Source organism: Habropoda laboriosa, unplaced genomic scaffold (assembly GCF_001263275.1).
Source record: "Habropoda laboriosa isolate 0110345459 unplaced genomic scaffold, ASM126327v1 scaffold387, whole genome shotgun sequence".
NCBI classification, from domain to species: Eukaryota; Metazoa; Arthropoda; class Insecta; order Hymenoptera; family Apidae; genus Habropoda; species Habropoda laboriosa.
In genome coordinates, this window is record NW_017100510.1 from 187,800 (window position 1) to 205,867 (window position 18,068).

Genomic DNA, 18,068 nt, shown 5'->3' on the forward strand with positions numbered 1-18,068 from the left:
AAAATATAAATGTTTATAATGAAAATATTTTTTGAATTATACAATAAAATGAAACATAAACAGCAAAGTGTTAAAGACAAAAATATGATTATCCTTTACATCTATTTGTTTTTAAATTGATTTATACTGGCATTTGGAAATTTTGTATTGTACGTGTATTACGCACATACTTGTCACATACAAAATATATTTTGACGTACCATTGTACTCTTAAAAAGAAGGTTTGCACACGAAGAAGATTGTTTAAAGCATCGGAATGGGCATTAGCATTTTATATATGACAAGAAGTACGCGGTTCACCAGTCGGTACGAAAATGTCTTGCATTTATCAACGGATAGCAAAATGGCTACAAAACGGCAACGATTATCCCCTTGAAAAGGTACACACTAATATGTTAAAATGTTGAAAGTTCTATTTGAGAAACAAATAGATGTGCATACAGTTTTGTTCACTCTACCTGTGTCAAATAGTCGAAATATATAAGCGATGAAGGAAAAAATTGTTTCTGCTCGGTCGATACGCGCCAATATAATATTTCTCTCTATACTTCCCCAGTAAGCAAGTGACGCCACCTTAAACATCGCAAAGCTGCATCTTTATCTTCATCAAAATAGGTTGCGTCAGTTGTATTCGTAAATTGCCCAACTTAAACTTTATAGGCATGACTATTTTGATTGGTCAACGATTTTTAGAAGATATATTAAAATTACTGCTTACATTTTACGCATATTTTAAGAGTATCAAGTTTTTTTTAAATTTTAAATAATAATATATACTTATAATACGTTTTCTAGGAATTTTTTTCTCTAATGAATTATTGTTTAAAGAAGGTTAGTTTTCGGTATTTTTATAGCAGAAGTTTTATAACAGAATTAAATACTTAAAAAAGGCATAAAATTTGGTCATTTTTATATAAATCAGGTAAAATTAAATAATTCAAAGATTCAGCTTTAAACATGCAAATTATACTTCCACCGTATGAAGGTCCTTTCCATTTTAAAACAGGATCTATGAAAATACTTTTTACTATTACATATATTTCTTAATCGTAATAAAATTTTTGGAATTTGAAATTAAATCAATTTATTTTGTGTATATATCGACTACATCTCGATTATTGTGAATAGTTGATTTCAAAAATACCAAAGGAATTGAAATTCAAAATTGAAGCAATATAAAAGAAGTTAATCAGTAACAGAAAATGGTTTTAATTTTAATTTAAGTTATTAATTTTAATCCAAAATAATTTAGTTTATTTTACAAAATACAAATTTCATGTTAAATTAAGTGTGCAATATTAGTGGGTGCGGTCAGTTTGAGGATCGATTCAATGATTAAATAATCCTAGTGTAAACATTGAATAAAAATATTGCTTAGATGTTTGCATTACATTGTATGCATGACGTAAGAACGCAAAAACTAACAATAGTTTCGTAGTGAATCGCAAGTTTATTTAATAAATGCAGGGAATATGTGAATTTTACTATATATAAAAGTGTCACGATTATTAAAACATACCGTAGTAAAGGATATTTATCTCACTGTTTAACAAAATTTATTTTTTATCGCAAAAATGTGGTTTCTTTTTTTGCTCGCTATTTTCACGACTTTTGATTTTGCGACAGCTTCATCCGATTTTGATTTTGGAGATACTTTAGCATTAATTCTTGGGTTAGTTATTGGAATCGTTGGATTCTTTGCCTGCATGGGTGCATATGCACGTCATCGATATCGTATACAATCAGAGGTATAATTGTACATACTTCGAAATTCGTCAAATAGTAAGTATATCGTCCTTAATCGTTTTGCTCCAAATCATGAATTAAAAACTGCTTCGTTGTTGTCTTAATTTGCAATTTATAAATAAAAAAAAACCTATAACCGTAACAATTCCATTCATTTCTATATTGTGTATTAATATTTTTTTCATTGTAAAATTATAAAAAAAATTTTTTTTGTAAAAGTAAAAAACTAATGTCGTTATATACAATTTATATGAATATGATTTGAGTAATTAACAATGATTTTCACAAATAAGTGATATTTTAAATGTAAGCATTAAAATTTTGTATGTAAAAAGATTTTTTATTTCTACTATTTTATATATAATAGATTACCTTATTTGAATCATTTCATATGATTCCATTAGTAACTTATTTCATTTGAATTACAGGCTATCCGATGCATGTAAAATTAAGGAAGAAAATGCCTCAATTGGCTGTTTCAAATATTTTGAATAATATTATTATAACATTTTTATAAAGGTTGCTTTAAAACTAACATATATTAAAAGCTTTTGATAATAAGAGTGAATTTCATAATTTTGGATTATATTTGTAATAATATGCTATTTTTATACATTATATTATTAGTGTAACATAATTGTCAAACAAATGTAAATAAAAATAATTATGATACAGAGATATCAATTGAAGTAATCATTTGTTAAAAGGTTTGTGTCATATAATGTGATATATAATGCATCTAAAAATCAAACATTTACAATTTGCTGTAGATATTTTTTAATTTTCTTTATAGCAAGTTGCAATATGTGATTTAAATGTATTTAACACAATTCACATAAGAAGACTTCAAGGCCTTTATAATTTGATATGTGTAAAAATGATTGTGTAACATAAAAAACATTATTTAAAGACATAGTACAATACTACACTAAGTAAAAAGTTATGTATTGTTGTCTACATAATATATTCATAAATTTTCACAAATATACAATGCATTAATTAACATCATAAGCTACATCTTAATGCAATTATTTTTCAAATAAGGAATGGAAGATAATATTATTCTGAGCACAATCGTCTAAATCATTCCAATTTCCTCTGCATTAATTAATTAAAGTCACAAAGAAATCCATATCAATGGAATTTCTATGTATCTCTATTAATTATCATTTTTTTCATACAAGTTAAGGATTTAAATTATTTTTGTGTTACTTTTGCAATTTGTTGAATGCTGATGCATATCTAATCAGTCTTTACAAAATATTTCATAGAATCCCACACAACATAGCTTACATAAGTTTTAAAGCATGTATGAACTTATATACTAGTTAGCACAGGAAAGCTCTGATTATTTTTGTCTAAACATTTTCATATTTTTCGTTTTTATTACAAGCAAGGTAATTAAATACTAATACAAGATATTGAAGAACTTAATTAAATTTCTTTCATAACAGTTACATACAGTTCTTTTTAAAAAGCTTCTTCTGCATGCTCTAATCAGTGAGCATTAATTTCTGCACAGAATAAATTTTAGCATAATTTGTAAATGAATTTAATAATTCTATTATTCAAGACAAGATTTTGCTTTTTATATTCAAATACGAAAAAGTAAAACACTTCATTACACAATTTAAATGAAATCATTTGATAACATAATCTCATAACATCTGAGAAACATCTGTTTTTCACAATTGCATTTCTAAAATATCATATGATATATTTATATGCTTAAAACAGTATACTTATGTGGTACATACAATATATATAAATCAACAAATTGTCTATATATATTTGCAATTAATTATATGAATCTGTTAAATAAATTAAATAATTTTAATAAATTAGTTCATTAAATTCTGATCCATCAATATGTACTAAGACTTTATGTGTGAATTTTTAAATGTAGCAAAATATGTTTTACTTGTCTTTTTTGTTGTATTTTCTGAAAAATATATCGTAATACCTAAGTTTGAATGTACTAAGATCAATTCCATCAAGTTAGATGCCATATTGGTAGAAAAGAATTATGATGAATTCGTATTATTTTTTTTTTTTTTGTATGTAACAGTGCTGTTTGGTATTCTTTGGTAAAACAACAAGAATGTTTTACAAAAAATTACTCCAATTATATCATTATCATAATACTACATATAGTTAAAATCACATTGTGTATAATATATTTGGAAGGGAGTAGTCCGTTGCAATGCTGTTAAATGAAATAATCATTCCTATTGTCTTATTTCATCCATTTCATCACATTCAAATGAATAAATTTGCAGAATTAAAAATCAATTTTTACCAAACTATATCACTGTAAATTATTACATTAAACATAGTTTATTTTAGAAATTTAAAATACTCAGCTTTTAACAAATATAGAAGCTGTATTTTTATCGAAAGCCAATCCACCTAACAGTAAATGAATAATATGTACATTAAGTATTATATTTTACGCATTCTCTTTGAGTATTATCTAATAAATTTATTTAAAAGTAACTATATAAGAATAATTGCAATGTATTTCCATAAGAAATACGTACAATTATCTATATTATAATGTTTCGTTCAACAGCCACATGAATTTATTACCTGATGGATCAACTAGATCTGAGAATTGGTGACCATGTTTTTTTTTTGTTAAACAAATTGAAAAAATGCAATAACGAAATCATGGTATGCAAAACGTATATGAAAAAACATAAGAAAATTTATGAAATATAATATAATCATGATTAAATAATAATGGCTGGATATTGCAAGAAAAAAAATTCATATCCAATTTCAAAATAGTTTTAAAAGTGTAATACTGATAATAATAAATTCATGTCAAAAGCAGTAGTAATTCGCAACATTAAAAACAGCACATTGAAAGTGAACTGCAATTATTTGAACGAAATAAAAATAACATTATAATGATTGATAAACAGTAGTGATATTTTGTAGTTATACAAACAAGCTATTCTTAACTATATTGCAAAATGCAATATGTGATAGCACAGATGAGAATTTAAAATATATTTCTTGGGATGCAATGCAAGCATTAAATTATCTTTTATTTCGATATCATTTAAACATGTATGAATTTCATATCTATGCCATGTTTTTATTGAGCTTTTTTCTTTATTAAATTCTCAATATTTAGGATGATTACCCATTGTTTTCTTTTAGGATATGATTTAATCATCAAAAATTAAAGTGCTAAATAACAAAATTCCTAAAATATTCAGAGGAATGGATTGTACAAATGTATCTCGGAACATACTGTAAATAAAATGCCAATTTGTATGAAACAAACTTTGATAAATTAAATATGCGATAATAAAAATATTGACAATTGAGTCTAAAAAAGATAATAGTCGATATAATATTAGATAAGATAGATGGGACTGCTAACTAGTAACACATGACTTTTTTTTTAATCGAAGTAGGTAAAATCGCTAGAAATACATTAAAGCATAACAGTGACTATATTAATCATATTTCTTCTCTGCCTGACTCCTGCAATCACATACATGCACACATGAACATACATTCTCTCTTAGAAGCATTCAGTATACATTAACAGTTATACATATACATCGAGCAGAATGGCTGTACGCCATTTCATTCATAAGACTAGCTGAGGCCTGTACTAATATGGACTGTGCTATTAATGAATTGAGAGCAGAAAAGGTCTTTTAATAAGCATTTTCACTAAAGAAGGATATTTACTATAATAAGGTATAAGCACAGTACATGTAAAGGCCTCTATCCTCAATTTCAATATTTTATTCTTTTTTTAAATTTTTTGTCCGGAAACTTAATTCGTTCGTTCAAAATATTCTCCGTGTGTGAATCGAGTTTTCTTGTAACTTTTGCTGTGAGGCATATATCAAACATTAATATCATGCTCACGCGTAGACAGCGGGAATATTTTAGCAATTACGCACAGATGTTACAATATCGAATACATCCTAAATACTTTCATTCGCGCCTCCCCGCATACATATCCACGAGGACAAGGGTAGCAATACGTATTAGCAGAACTATAATAGATAATAACAATCGTAATAATGTATGATTCTCATACTAGTGGATAAGGGCAACAAGTTAAATAAAGAATGTATTACGGAAATGAATAAATCGAAAAATATAGACCATAACTTGCTGAATATTACGTTATTGATCGATATGGGAAGGAGGAGCTGTTGAATTGTCAGCATTCGCAGCGTGCAAAGGTTCTGCTGGCGGTGTACCGTCATGAGAATTTCCTATATGTGGAGTAGCTGGTGTAGCTGGCTGAGATTGAGATGCTCCGGGTGGAGCGTATATTAGTCGATAACCAGCCGGTAAAAAGAAACCGCCGTGTGGTGTACAGCTAAATGTTTGAAAGTTTGATAATGTTTGATTTTCGTGATACTGGATGTAACCCCCGCTTCCCGTTGAACTTGATATTGGTATGGGTGTGACTAATGATCCAGTGGAGGACACTGCGATATTTGTCCCATCTGGTAATATAGGTGTGAATTGATATTGCGTTGAATTTATGATTGCCGGATTATGCGTTGGATCAAGAGATTCTGCTATATCACTTGTATAACTACTAGATTGTTGAGAGGGCACATTTTGCATAGTTTCAGAAGGCACTACTGGAATTGGAATAACATAAGCGTGTGGTATTCCAGCTGCTGCCTGCTGCGGTTGTAGTTGCAAGGGTGTTTGCTTCAATTTTTGCATAGCTAATCTTAATGTTTCATCGGTATCTGGATAATTACTTGGAGCTTTTTGTAATGGAGTTTGGGGTGTTGTATTAAACATTAAATAGTCTTCTGTACCTGGAAGTCTAGTTTGTCCTGTTAGAAGAAAAAGCTACATCATTACAAGAGATGAAGAAGTGTAATACGAATGAAATATATTAAATAATTACTTAATGTTATAAATAAAAGATAATTACTAACCTGCCATGCTAGTTGTAACAGTATGATATAGCACTGGATGATGTTGATGGTGATGTTGATGAAGTGCACTTGCTTGTTGTTGCTGTTGAATCAATAACTGCAATTGATGTTGTTGAAATCGTTCCAATTCTTCTCTATGTCTTCTTTGTAGAGTTTCCAATTCCATAGTTTGTCTTATATAAAAATAAGATTAGTTTATGATTGTCATAAAATTTGATTCTTAAATTTTTGTAAATATGAACCTACTTTTTTATAAGCAATTGGTATTCTTCGCTTGGTGTCAATGTCCAAAATCTTTCATCTTTTTCTGACTGTTAGAAGTAAGATTAATGTTTTAATTAACAATATAAAGTACTGATACATTGAGTAATTAAGCAATATAATTAATACATGTGCTTACTTCTAAAACAGGAACGTTAACAGGCTGAGTAACTTGTGTAGGTGGAACAGAACCTTCGCGACTATGAATTATTTGTACTGCTATACCTACAGTTTATAAATATTTCATTTTTGAATAATGTATTCAGCATTCCGAAAGTTGACATTATACTGCTTACCCTGTGTATCATCTGCATGATAAACCTTTGAATCCTCCACATGGGCTTTTGGTATATCAGTATGTTGTTGGCTGGGTGGAACAGCATTACTAGGAGGACCTGCGACCTTGGAAACCACGAATCTTGATATTTTTCTAACAGGTTGAGTTGTACTAACCTTCTATTAAAATTTGATAATTACTTTTTGAAAGTACTTATCGCATATATCAAAATTTAAGGTATTCAAATATAATACATACTTCAGAAGCATTTTCTTGAGATTCTGTTTGCACTGGAGTGTTTGTATCAGAGCGTGATGTAATGACACTGGGAGTAACAGTAGCAACAGGCACAGTAGTTGCAGATGGAACAGTAGTCAGCAAACTCTGAGTAGACTGCAGCAATGGTTGTACTTGAACTGAACCAACAGCAGAAACAGGTGGTGTTAAAGGTTGTGGAGAAGCCGTTGGTAGAATCGATCCTCTGTGATGAATCTTTGCTAATTCTTGTTCCAATTCCTGGAGACGCGATCCTGGTCTTTGCGTTCGGACCTTTATACTCTCTTTGCTAGGACTCATAGTTTCTGAACCCATAGGACCTCCTACTGGTGTTGGACTATCGAGAGAGCAATCTACATGCTAAAAAGAAAACAATTTTATATATTTATTAATTATTAATTCGAATTTTCCAACCCAAGTACACTAAGTAACTCTGCTAATATAAAACTTACAGTTTGAGAAAGCGCAAGTTGATGAATTGAGCTATCCTGAGTTAAAACAGAATTTTCAACATTTGTTGTAACATTTGAATCAGCCAAAGTTGTAGCAGACTGTATTGTAGTCTGAGGTGACAAAGGGCCCTGTAACAAATTATTTATATTATTTATATTAAATACAAAAAATATATCTAATTTCTTATATTTCTTTTTAATTACTTACTATGCCATGTGTAGTTGAAATTGGCATACCAATGTTAACAAGTTTCTGTTGCAAAGAATGCATGTAAGCATCATATCCTCCTATTATCTGGTGATTGTGAGGAGTAGCTGGGTAACTTATAGGTGGTGTACCTACATTCAGTGCTTCGGACGGTTGACTTGTTAATTGAACAAGTTTTTGATGGAGATCTGCTATTGTTTGTGGACCTGTTCCACCTGGAATATTTGTTCCAGCAGTTGTATCTGATACTTTATCCAAAGAATTCTGTTGGCTAAGTTTTCGATGTTGTTGTTGTTGTAGTTGTTGCTGCTGCTGCTGTAACTGATACTGTTGCAATATTTGATTTTGCGTAAATAATGCCGAATCTACAGATTCAACAATCGTATGTTCCGGAGTTATATCATGGCTGGAGTTCTCATTTTCCGATAACAAAGGGTATTCAGCAGTAACACGCCTAAAATTCAAGTAATACAATATAATTTGTATGAAAGTGTAATGTAAACGAAGTAATATTCTATTAAAAATTTTTCAGTTTAAATATACATACCCAGGTAAATTGGTTCCTTCTTGGCTTTCTATTTCCGTCGGTTTTACTGAGAATTGTTGATCTGAAGGCTTTATTTGAAACTGAGATTGATCAGACAGAGCAAGGCCTTCTATGTTCTGAATATCTTGTATAATGTGCTGTGGTGCAGGAACAGTTTGTTGCAATTGTGGTTGAATTTGTTGGACATGTCTGGTTGGTGCAGTCTGCTGTATAACATTCTGATTCGTAGAAGTAATCCACTTGCCCTGTGAATTCAATGTGTGAACTGCCACACCTTGAAAATTTTGTTGTGACATTTGTAACTGAGGATCCATCTGATGGGGTGCGTTTAGTTGCATTGTTTGTTGCAAAGGCATTTGCGTTTGATGAGGTTGCTGATTGATTTGAAACGTTTGCGGAATTGCTTGCTGCGGTATGTTTATTTGATAATTATGCGGTAACTGCTGTTGCATTTGTATTTGACTTGCTTCCGGTTGAATAGGTTGAAAATACTGTTCAGACTGAAGAGTAGGCTTATATTCGAGTATTGTAGTTCCCTGGACATTTACAGTCTGGCTTGGCTCGTGGCTGGTTAAACAATGAGGAGTTACAGATTTTGATTTCGGATTCGAGAGTATATTCGCTAAATTTTGCGCTAAATCTGGAAGCGTCGATGAGACTTCTTTTGTTTTGAGTATAACTTTGGGAGCAACTTCAGTAGTAACAACTTGGTGAACAGGAACTGAAACAGGAACAGATACGTTTGCTGGAATATTCACTATATTTTGAGGGACTGTTTGAAGTTGTTGGACTGGTTCCAGGACAGAACCAGTCTGTGTTAAAGATGTGATGTTTGACCCATCTTGTTGGGGAATAAATTGTACATGTTGCATTTGAGGCATAGATGCATTAGGTACAATCATGGGTTGCTGTTTTTTATCATCCGTGATACCAGCGGTTTCCGAAATTTGAGAATCTGTAGACATGTTCGATGCTGTAGAAATATTGGAAATCCTGCGATTTCTTTCATCTATAAGGGCAGTTGGCTGCAATTGCGGAATCGGCCCAGACAGTATAACGTATTGTTGATGTTGTTGCGGTACTTGTTGAGGATGAAACTGTTGCAACGGCCGCTGAGCTTGCATTTGTACCTGATGCTGTTGTTCAGGCTGCATGTGCATTTGTGTTAAATTCTGCTGCATAGTGATTTGTTGTTGTTGTAATAAAACGTTACATTGCATGGGCTGATTTTGATACTGTCCTTGTAAATTGATTCCGCTTGGAAGAACTTGAGCCTGTAAATCTTTCTGCGTTACAGTTACATTTTGAGACACGGATGACATCTGTTGAGACGATTGATGCGTTATCGTTGTTCCTTGAACGATAACGTTGTGTTGACTAGACTGCACAGCGTTAACATTTTGCTGCATTTGTGACATAGCTGGCATTGTTTGCCCCTGTACAGCATTCTGTAGACCAATTGTTTGTTGCATTTGTTGCACCGTTTGTACGTTTTCCACTTGTTCCGTGACATATTGAGAATTCTGCGTAACTGTTTCGATGCCAGGTTTTTCTAGCATAGCAGCTTGCGTTTCTAAGAGATTCACTTCTAGATCGTCGTGTTTTACTGGTGCTTCTTCAGTTGCTATAGGTTGCGGTAATGAACTCGACTGCGTTGTTAATATATTCGATTTATCTGTACTTTCTACAGTACTAGATCCTTCTTCTTCGCTTGTAACGACCCTCTGTTCAACCACAGGACTGACTAAGAAGCGGGAGATTTTTCGCATTGGTGGTGGAGCAGTTAAAGTAGCTACTTCTGCAGATACTGAGGCATCAGATTGCGCTTCTTTATTCATTTCCTTTTCTTGTTCTGTTGTATCTTGAACAGTGGATTCTTTAGATTTTTCACTCGTTTGACTTATAAAAGTTGGATCATGTATTTGACTTTGAGTGTACGTTGTCGTACACTGATAAGATTTAGCTGTTTCATCCTTATGCATGTGATGTACGTCGGCAACTGTATCTGCAGAAGTTACGGAAACTATAGTCTCTTGAGTTGGATCAGTAGGATCACTCGGTAAATTCGTCGGTGTTAAGGTATCAGTATTTTGCGTGGAGGTGGATGATCTCCTGGATGCATCAGCTGACGTGTTTTCAGGACCCATTTGGCTGTCAGGTGTTTGCACATTTTGTTGCTTTTCCGTGGAGGTGGAGCCCGTAATATGAGAAAGAATTTGATCAATTTGCAATAATTTCGTAGGTGTGGAAGTGTTGGAAGTTTCGTCTCTCTGGAAATATATATAACATACAATTATCAAACTGTTCAATTGTTATTTTTTACCACAAAATGATTACAATGCACGTGAACAAAACAAAATTGTGCCATAAATCAAATAACCATTGCAAAGTACAATTGTATGGACTAGTTATATTAAAAAGTGTATTTAAACTTAATTATAATAGGGAAACACAAATAGGTATCCTTAATAATGAATGTATGTTTTATAACGGTACATTACATCATAACAAAATGAGTCTGAATAAATACTATTTCACTCATGTTTAAGGAATGTTGCATCTATTACTATTTTACAATTATCTGAAGTGTTATAGTACTAATTAGGATTATAGTTCTCATACAGGAATAGACTTTTCCCTGAAAATTTTTTAAATAAAAATTAAACGTGATAATTAATAATAAATGAAAAATAAAGTATGAAACACGCCTTTTCAGTACTCTAAAAGTAGCATTATGTATTGCCTATGGGATAAATTTTATAATATGCAGGAAATATCGTCATATGATACTGCAGTGCCTTAAAAGATACACAAATGTCCGAACACAATGTATCATGAATCGAAAAGGATGCGCAAACGTCCACGATTATACGACGAAATATAGGAAACAGGAAAAGGTACAGCGGGGACGATGAACTCACCGAACGGTGTCTACGATGGACTTTGTACGACGATCGGTGGCTGCTTTGACGAGTTAGTGAGCCATGTCTCACCTGCTGCGTCCAAAACGATACACACCAATTATACCTTGGAGGTACACCCTTGCTTTTTTTATGGGATCACGAGATATACACCTCGCGTATAACCACAACGTTATTTTAATATAAAGTTTATAAGAAATATAGTAATATTACTTTGGGAGAAGTCCTTACAACAAGAAAACTAGTCCTATGATATGCATTATGGACTTTTGTGTATCAGGTTGTTAAATAACAATCCATAATAGTAGTGATAATATTCTTTGTCAAAAACTTTAATTTCAAGATTTAGATTTGTTTTGGTCTTTTTAGATATACAAAAAACGAATTTCCTTTGTAGGGATTTATTAGTTCCATTATATTTTTAAAATAATAACATCTATAGAATGAAATGGAAAGATAGAAAATCGTTACCTTAGCTGTATCAAGACTGTGGTCGCGATCTCTAGGTCGACGACTTGTAACCGGACTACCACCGGCAGATTGATCTGGTGGACCATGTGCCACTAAAGGTAAAGCACGTGCGGGGTCCAAGCGCAATTGTTTAACAATATCTTCTATTAAATCGACGAACGTTTCGCATTGAGATTGTGGTAATAAATTTTCGGCAACCTGTTTAAAGAGAAAAATAAAATTGTTAATATAAATTTTAACGACCAAAAAATTTAATTAATATATAAAATTGTATCACTTGCTTACCAAATTGTTAGCAATATCAGTAGGTACCATGTCATCTCTATCGAATTTAAACGTTACAGTTTTTTGTTTGCTCGTGTCTAGTTGGCATTCAACAGTCATCGATTGTCCTTCATTGCTGCTTACAGATAAAACTGTTAATTTGATGCCTGGCTTCTTACGTTTCGTACCTGATCTTTTCACTCTAGATCTTTCAGATGAAGCGACATTTTCAGCACTTTCTTGAGTTACTCTATAAAAACAGAATATTTAATTAAAATTTTAAACAAAATCCATTTCAAAATGATCAGCTTCATAAATTTACCCTTCGTTTGGCACTACTGCTTGCGACGTGGCGCTTGCATTGCTCAAATTAGGTGCATTTCCTTGATCTTGAACGTTAGGAGATGCATCTGCTGGCAAAGATTGCACAGAATCCATTGTATCCTGCTTAGTTAAGGATGATCTATCTGTGGTAGAACACGGTTCCGTATTTGAAACGAAATGCTGCTGATGTTGCGATGTCGTTGTCGATTGTGCCGAAATGCCGGATGATATGGGTACAGAAGTGGGTACATTGGAACTTTGTGAATATTGCATTTGAACTAAAACGTTCTGTTGAGGTTGGGGTTGAACCGCACCGTTTGAAATAAGTGCAGATGCACTTTGCACATTTGGAATTGTAGAAGTTGCTGTATTTTGAATATGGGTTGCCGCTGACGTACTTTGAATATTTATATTGGATGCTACGGACGCTTGAACTTGTCCTGCTTGTTGTTGTATATAAGGCTGTGATGTTGGAGGCGCTGTACTTTGGGGGATATTTTGATGAGAATACATTTGAGGTGCAGGCTGGTTGGATGATAAAATTTCGACATGACCAGAAGAATTCGAACTAGTGTATGAATGATACATTTGTTGAGATATATTTTGCTGATACATGGGCTGTGTATTGTATCCAGAAGTTCCTGTAGCACTTTGTTGATAATATTGTTGATTTTGAACTGGAGGGGAACCCACAGGATGTTGATGTACTTGCTGAACATGCTGCATTTGAGGTTGAGAATATTGAACTTGTTGAGGTTGCTGCATCTGCTGATGCATATGTGGTTGCTGAGACAAAATTTGCATTTGAGGTTGCATCTGTTGCTGTATTGGATGACTCATCTGTTGCGGCACGTTCATTTGATTCAATTGTATGTATTGTTGTTGTTGGTGCATATGTTGTTGCTGTTGCATTTGCTGGGTTACTTGAGGAAATTGTGGTTGGGTTTGCACAGACTGAGGAGTGGAACATTGTGAAGAAGTAGCAGTTAAATTTTGTGAAACATGTTGAGAAAATTGTTGTTGCTGTTGCTGCTGCTGCTGCTGCTGCTGATACTGTTGTTGTAACTGTTGTTGATATTGTTGTTGTTGATATTGCACTTGCTGTTGCGAAACCTGAGGTACTTGTTGCATTTGCTGTGCTTGCTGAGGCTGAACAACAGATGTTTGTTGCTGCATCATTGGTTGCTGTTGAACTAATTGAACTTGTTGCGGTTGTAAATTATGTTGTTGGGATTGTTGTGCAACAGACTGCATTTGCTGTTGTTGTTGCAGAGGTATTTGGTTCTGCTGTAACTGCATTTGTACTTGGTTTTGCATTTGAATGCCCATGTTCGATTGCATTTGTTGCTGCTGTTGTTGTAATTGCATTTGTTGGAGTAGTAATTGTTGTTGTAACAGATTCTCATTAGTTGTGTTAACGTTATCCGCTTCTCGATCTAGTCGTTCTTTTTCTTCTTTGGCTTTACGTTCTTCCCTCTCTCGTAACAAAGTAGTGATTTGCGATTTCAACATTTTTGCTACAGCCTTAACATCTTCTTCGAGTATAAGGCTAGATTTAGCCATTTCTGAGGCTACCTCTTCCGCGTTGTCAGTTTGAATGTCAAAGTCAAATTGGATCGCTTCATTTTCTTTATGCTTGTTAGTACGTTTCTTAGGATCTAACACTCGTAGTCTGAATTCGACACGTGACAGTTCTGCATCCGCTACAGCCGAATCTCGTGAAACCATTTCCAATTTTAGTCCAACATCATCCGCAAAGAATTCATGATTCAAAAGATCTTTAACTAACGGCCGTTCTTCTTTTTTTAAACGGATACACATCTCTATAATTTCACGTACTTCCGGATTTTCCACTTTATCATAACTTTGCGGCTTCACACCCTATATAATGTAACTGTCATTTAGTATATTATTTAATATGCTTTACTAAATAAAGATTAATATTGTATAAAGAGTACAAAGTTTGATAACTAAATAAATAAATTAATTATTATTAACTGAGATCAATGTCAATTTACCGATACTACGCGTTTATATATTTGCGCTGGTCCAGTACATTCCGAGTATGGATATTCACTGGTAGCCATTTCAAGCATACACATTCCAAACGCATAAACGTCAACAGATTCATCGTAATGTTCTTCATACATTTCTGGTGCCATAAATTCAGGTGTTCCAATAACACTTTTTGCAAAACTCCGATTTTTAAGAGTAGCAAGACCTAAGTCGCCAATTTTTACACTTCCTGTTGTACCGGTAATAAAAATATTGTCACACTTTAGATCACGATGAATAATTGGTGGTGATCTTGAGTGTAAAAAGCTAAGGCCTTTTAAAATTTGTCGGCACCAAGATTTTACTACTTTTGGATTAATCCTTTTAAAGCGTCTTAGGTACCTGAATGAAGTTATATAAGTTACAATAATAGTTAGATTTTCCAAATTCTTTCACGAACTTGAAAACTTACGTTTTTAATGTTCCTGAAGTCATAAGTTCAGTGACTAGCACAATGTATTTCCTGCGTGTAAGTGTAACTTCCCAATAATCATAAAATCTAACAATATTTGGGTGCTGTAATCCTTTTAACATTTCTGCCTCCTCCCGAAACCTCAATCTTTCCGTCTTATTTAATTTTTTCTCCTGAAAAATATTATAATTGCCTACAAATGTATTTAAAAAGTATATATTTAATTTTATTTTCCTGACCTGTAACTCGCACCAAGCAACAGCTACACCAGTTTGAGTATCCAGACCTCTATATACAGTCTTAAAGCTGCCTCTGCCGATTTCTTCTTCGAATTTTAAAAATCTACCATCCGGCGATATCCCAATAGCTTTTTCTTCATCGTCATCATCTTCAACAGTTTGCACTTTAACCTTCATCAATAAATTTCGAACTTCTTCCATGGCCATCGCTTTTTGCGCTAATTTTTCATCAGCTTTAAAATTTTCATCAAGTAAAGGACCAATGAAGCCTTCAACTGCTTCTTCTTGCGCGACTTCTTTTTGAGGATCTTTTGCCATTTTGGTCTCATCTTGTGTACTCATATCTTTAACATCCTCCATTTCTGTGTCTAAAGGTGGTACTTTTCCTAATTTACTCAGAGATTCATGAAGTGCCTGAGCAGCAACAATATCACTGATACTGGTGCCATTATCATCTTCGTCATATATCGTCACTTCTTCCTCTACCTCTCTTTGCGCGTCTATATCTTTAACCTCCGTTTCCACTATTTCTTCTGATACTTTCGATGTTACAAATCTCGAACTTTTTACCACTTCCTCACTTTGTTGTGTGTCTTTTTTATCATCAGTCGCATCTTTTTCGGAACTTTTAGTTGAGTCTTCGCTCTCTGTAATATTCGTAGACTTCGATTCTTCATTAGACGTTTTCCGTTTTGTTTTTTCAGTACTTTTATTAGCTGCTGAACTCGTGGACGTATCTGTGGACGTACTAGTATCTGTGTCTTTCTCCATATTTGTTTCTTTTAAATTTTTACTATTTTGTTGCTCAATTATTTTTTCTGTAACATATTTACTTTTAGATCTTGCAACTTTGCTTTCATTATTGCCGCATTTCGCATTTATGGAAGAAGTGGAAAATACTTTTTGCTTATTTTGTGTAGTTATTTCTTCTTCGATATTATTTGCCGATGTTTTTCTTATAACATTAGAAGTTTTAGAAGATTCGGAACATTCTGACGTTGATGCTCTTTGTTCATTAGAATCTAATGATACTTTTTTGTCTGATACATTCTGTGACGATTCAACACCTTCTTCACTGATATTGCACTCCACGCTCGTTTCATCTTCATCCGATTTTTTTAATTTCAATCGACTAAGTGGTGTTGCTGGTGTAGAACTAGATCCTGTACAGTATAATAAAATTTATAAAACTTTCTGCATATAAAAACTATACATAAATATACATATACAATACCTGGCACATTGAACACATTTTCTGTTGCTGTAATAGCTTCCTCCGCATCACTAAAACTGCATTCATTTTCATGATCTAAAGACGACGAATTGAGATTCCGAGATGATTTTTCAGAAATTCGTAATGCAGACAAAGCTTTCTTTTTAGAAGAAGGTGAACTACTAGCAACTCCGTTACTTGTTATCGATAATGAATCAGCGTTATGATCAGTTCTTTGTGTTCGTACTTGCTTTTTGTAAATTGTTGTAGAGGAACGGCTTATACTTGATGTCTAAAAAAGAATAATACTAATATAACTTGTACTTGCATTGAGATACTATTTAGATGCAAAGTATGTTTTTGATTTGTAAACATACCTTTCGATCTCCAGAACTATGGGCACTAGTGCCAGCTTGTGAAACAATAGATAATTTTCTTTGGCGTTTGTGATTATGTGAGTGATTATGGATCCTTTGAGTTGTTACAACTGAACAAGGGCCTCCTCCTTCCTGAGAGGCTAAGTGGCCCACTGCCAAACTAATCCCTCCCTGACTACTGCTACCTCCACTGGCCACCAGCTTTGGACATAAACTTGACAGGCCACTTCCGCCTGAAGATCGTTGCCTATTTGTCTCATACCTAAAACAGTATTAAAGATACTACATAATTCCTGCATTATATGCTTTTTTCTAAATTGCAATTTTTTCATTAAACATAATAAAATTCTTCTTTAAAGCATTGTTTTTATCATAAAAGATTTTGTATATTAACACTATAATCAAAGGTATAGATATTTTATGTTAATGCAAAAATAGTGTATGAAAAATATTTTTGTTTTATAATATCAAATATAGATGTGGACTATAGCAGAAATTATAATTAAAACCAATTAAAATGATGTTCAATATCATAGAGCAACATATCATTGTTGCCTTATGAATATGAAAACAAAATGAAAATATTATACACACGCACAAACATTTTGCAATTAAATATCATTTATTATGTAACTATGAAGAATGAGAAATCTAAATTAAGAAATCAATATTTAGCCTCATCAGTACTAAATGTACATGCCAGCTATGAAATTGTTATATTACATAATATCAAAATGTTATGAATGATGGTGAAGTACTACCAAATCTCAAAAAGAGATGGAATATGGAAAATATATGAAAAATAAATTGAAGATATACACAAAGTTTATGATAATGATGCAACTTTCAAACATAAAAAGCTAAATTGACAGCTCTGTTAATGAAGTATTATTTTTCCTGAATATTTAAAAGGCAATAAGTACTAATTGATTTATTTTACATTGCAGTATAACAATAGCATAAATCATAATTACTAACCTTTGAATACCTACAAAATTTCATACTTGAAGTTCAGGGTCAGTAATTCTGAAAATATATTGGAATTTATACTTTTACTTTTTTAATGAAATTTTCTAATTTTATATGAT

At 32.5% G+C, this 18,068-nt stretch overlaps 1 protein-coding gene across 3 annotated transcripts in view; it reads right to left on the reverse strand.

The window, feature by feature from the left end:
• Positions 1 to 5,540: 5,540 nt before the first annotated feature.
• The window catches only part of LOC108576342 (protein split ends-like), a 15,527-nt gene continuing 2,999 nt past the window's right edge, over positions 5,541 to 18,068 (reverse strand). For all 3 annotated transcript variants that reach the window (XM_017939309.1, XM_017939308.1, XM_017939310.1), the window contains 18 exons: positions 16,981 to 17,242; positions 16,625 to 16,895; positions 15,391 to 16,553; positions 15,152 to 15,324; positions 14,703 to 15,081; positions 12,683 to 14,565; positions 12,382 to 12,610; positions 12,097 to 12,294; positions 11,626 to 11,700; positions 8,705 to 10,974; positions 8,158 to 8,611; positions 7,950 to 8,078; positions 7,480 to 7,857; positions 7,241 to 7,400; positions 7,084 to 7,169; positions 6,930 to 6,994; positions 6,684 to 6,856; positions 5,541 to 6,578 (listed from right to left, as the gene is read on the reverse strand). In XM_017939309.1, the coding sequence (XP_017794798.1) occupies positions 5,905 to 6,578; positions 6,684 to 6,856; positions 6,930 to 6,994; positions 7,084 to 7,169; positions 7,241 to 7,400; positions 7,480 to 7,857; positions 7,950 to 8,078; positions 8,158 to 8,611; positions 8,705 to 10,974; positions 11,626 to 11,700; positions 12,097 to 12,294; positions 12,382 to 12,610; positions 12,683 to 14,565; positions 14,703 to 15,081; positions 15,152 to 15,324; positions 15,391 to 16,553; positions 16,625 to 16,895; positions 16,981 to 17,242 (9,022 nt within the window). In that variant the 3' untranslated portion in view covers positions 5,541 to 5,904. The remainder of the gene's footprint in view (positions 6,579 to 6,683; positions 6,857 to 6,929; positions 6,995 to 7,083; positions 7,170 to 7,240; positions 7,401 to 7,479; positions 7,858 to 7,949; positions 8,079 to 8,157; positions 8,612 to 8,704; positions 10,975 to 11,625; positions 11,701 to 12,096; positions 12,295 to 12,381; positions 12,611 to 12,682; positions 14,566 to 14,702; positions 15,082 to 15,151; positions 15,325 to 15,390; positions 16,554 to 16,624; positions 16,896 to 16,980; positions 17,243 to 18,068) is intronic.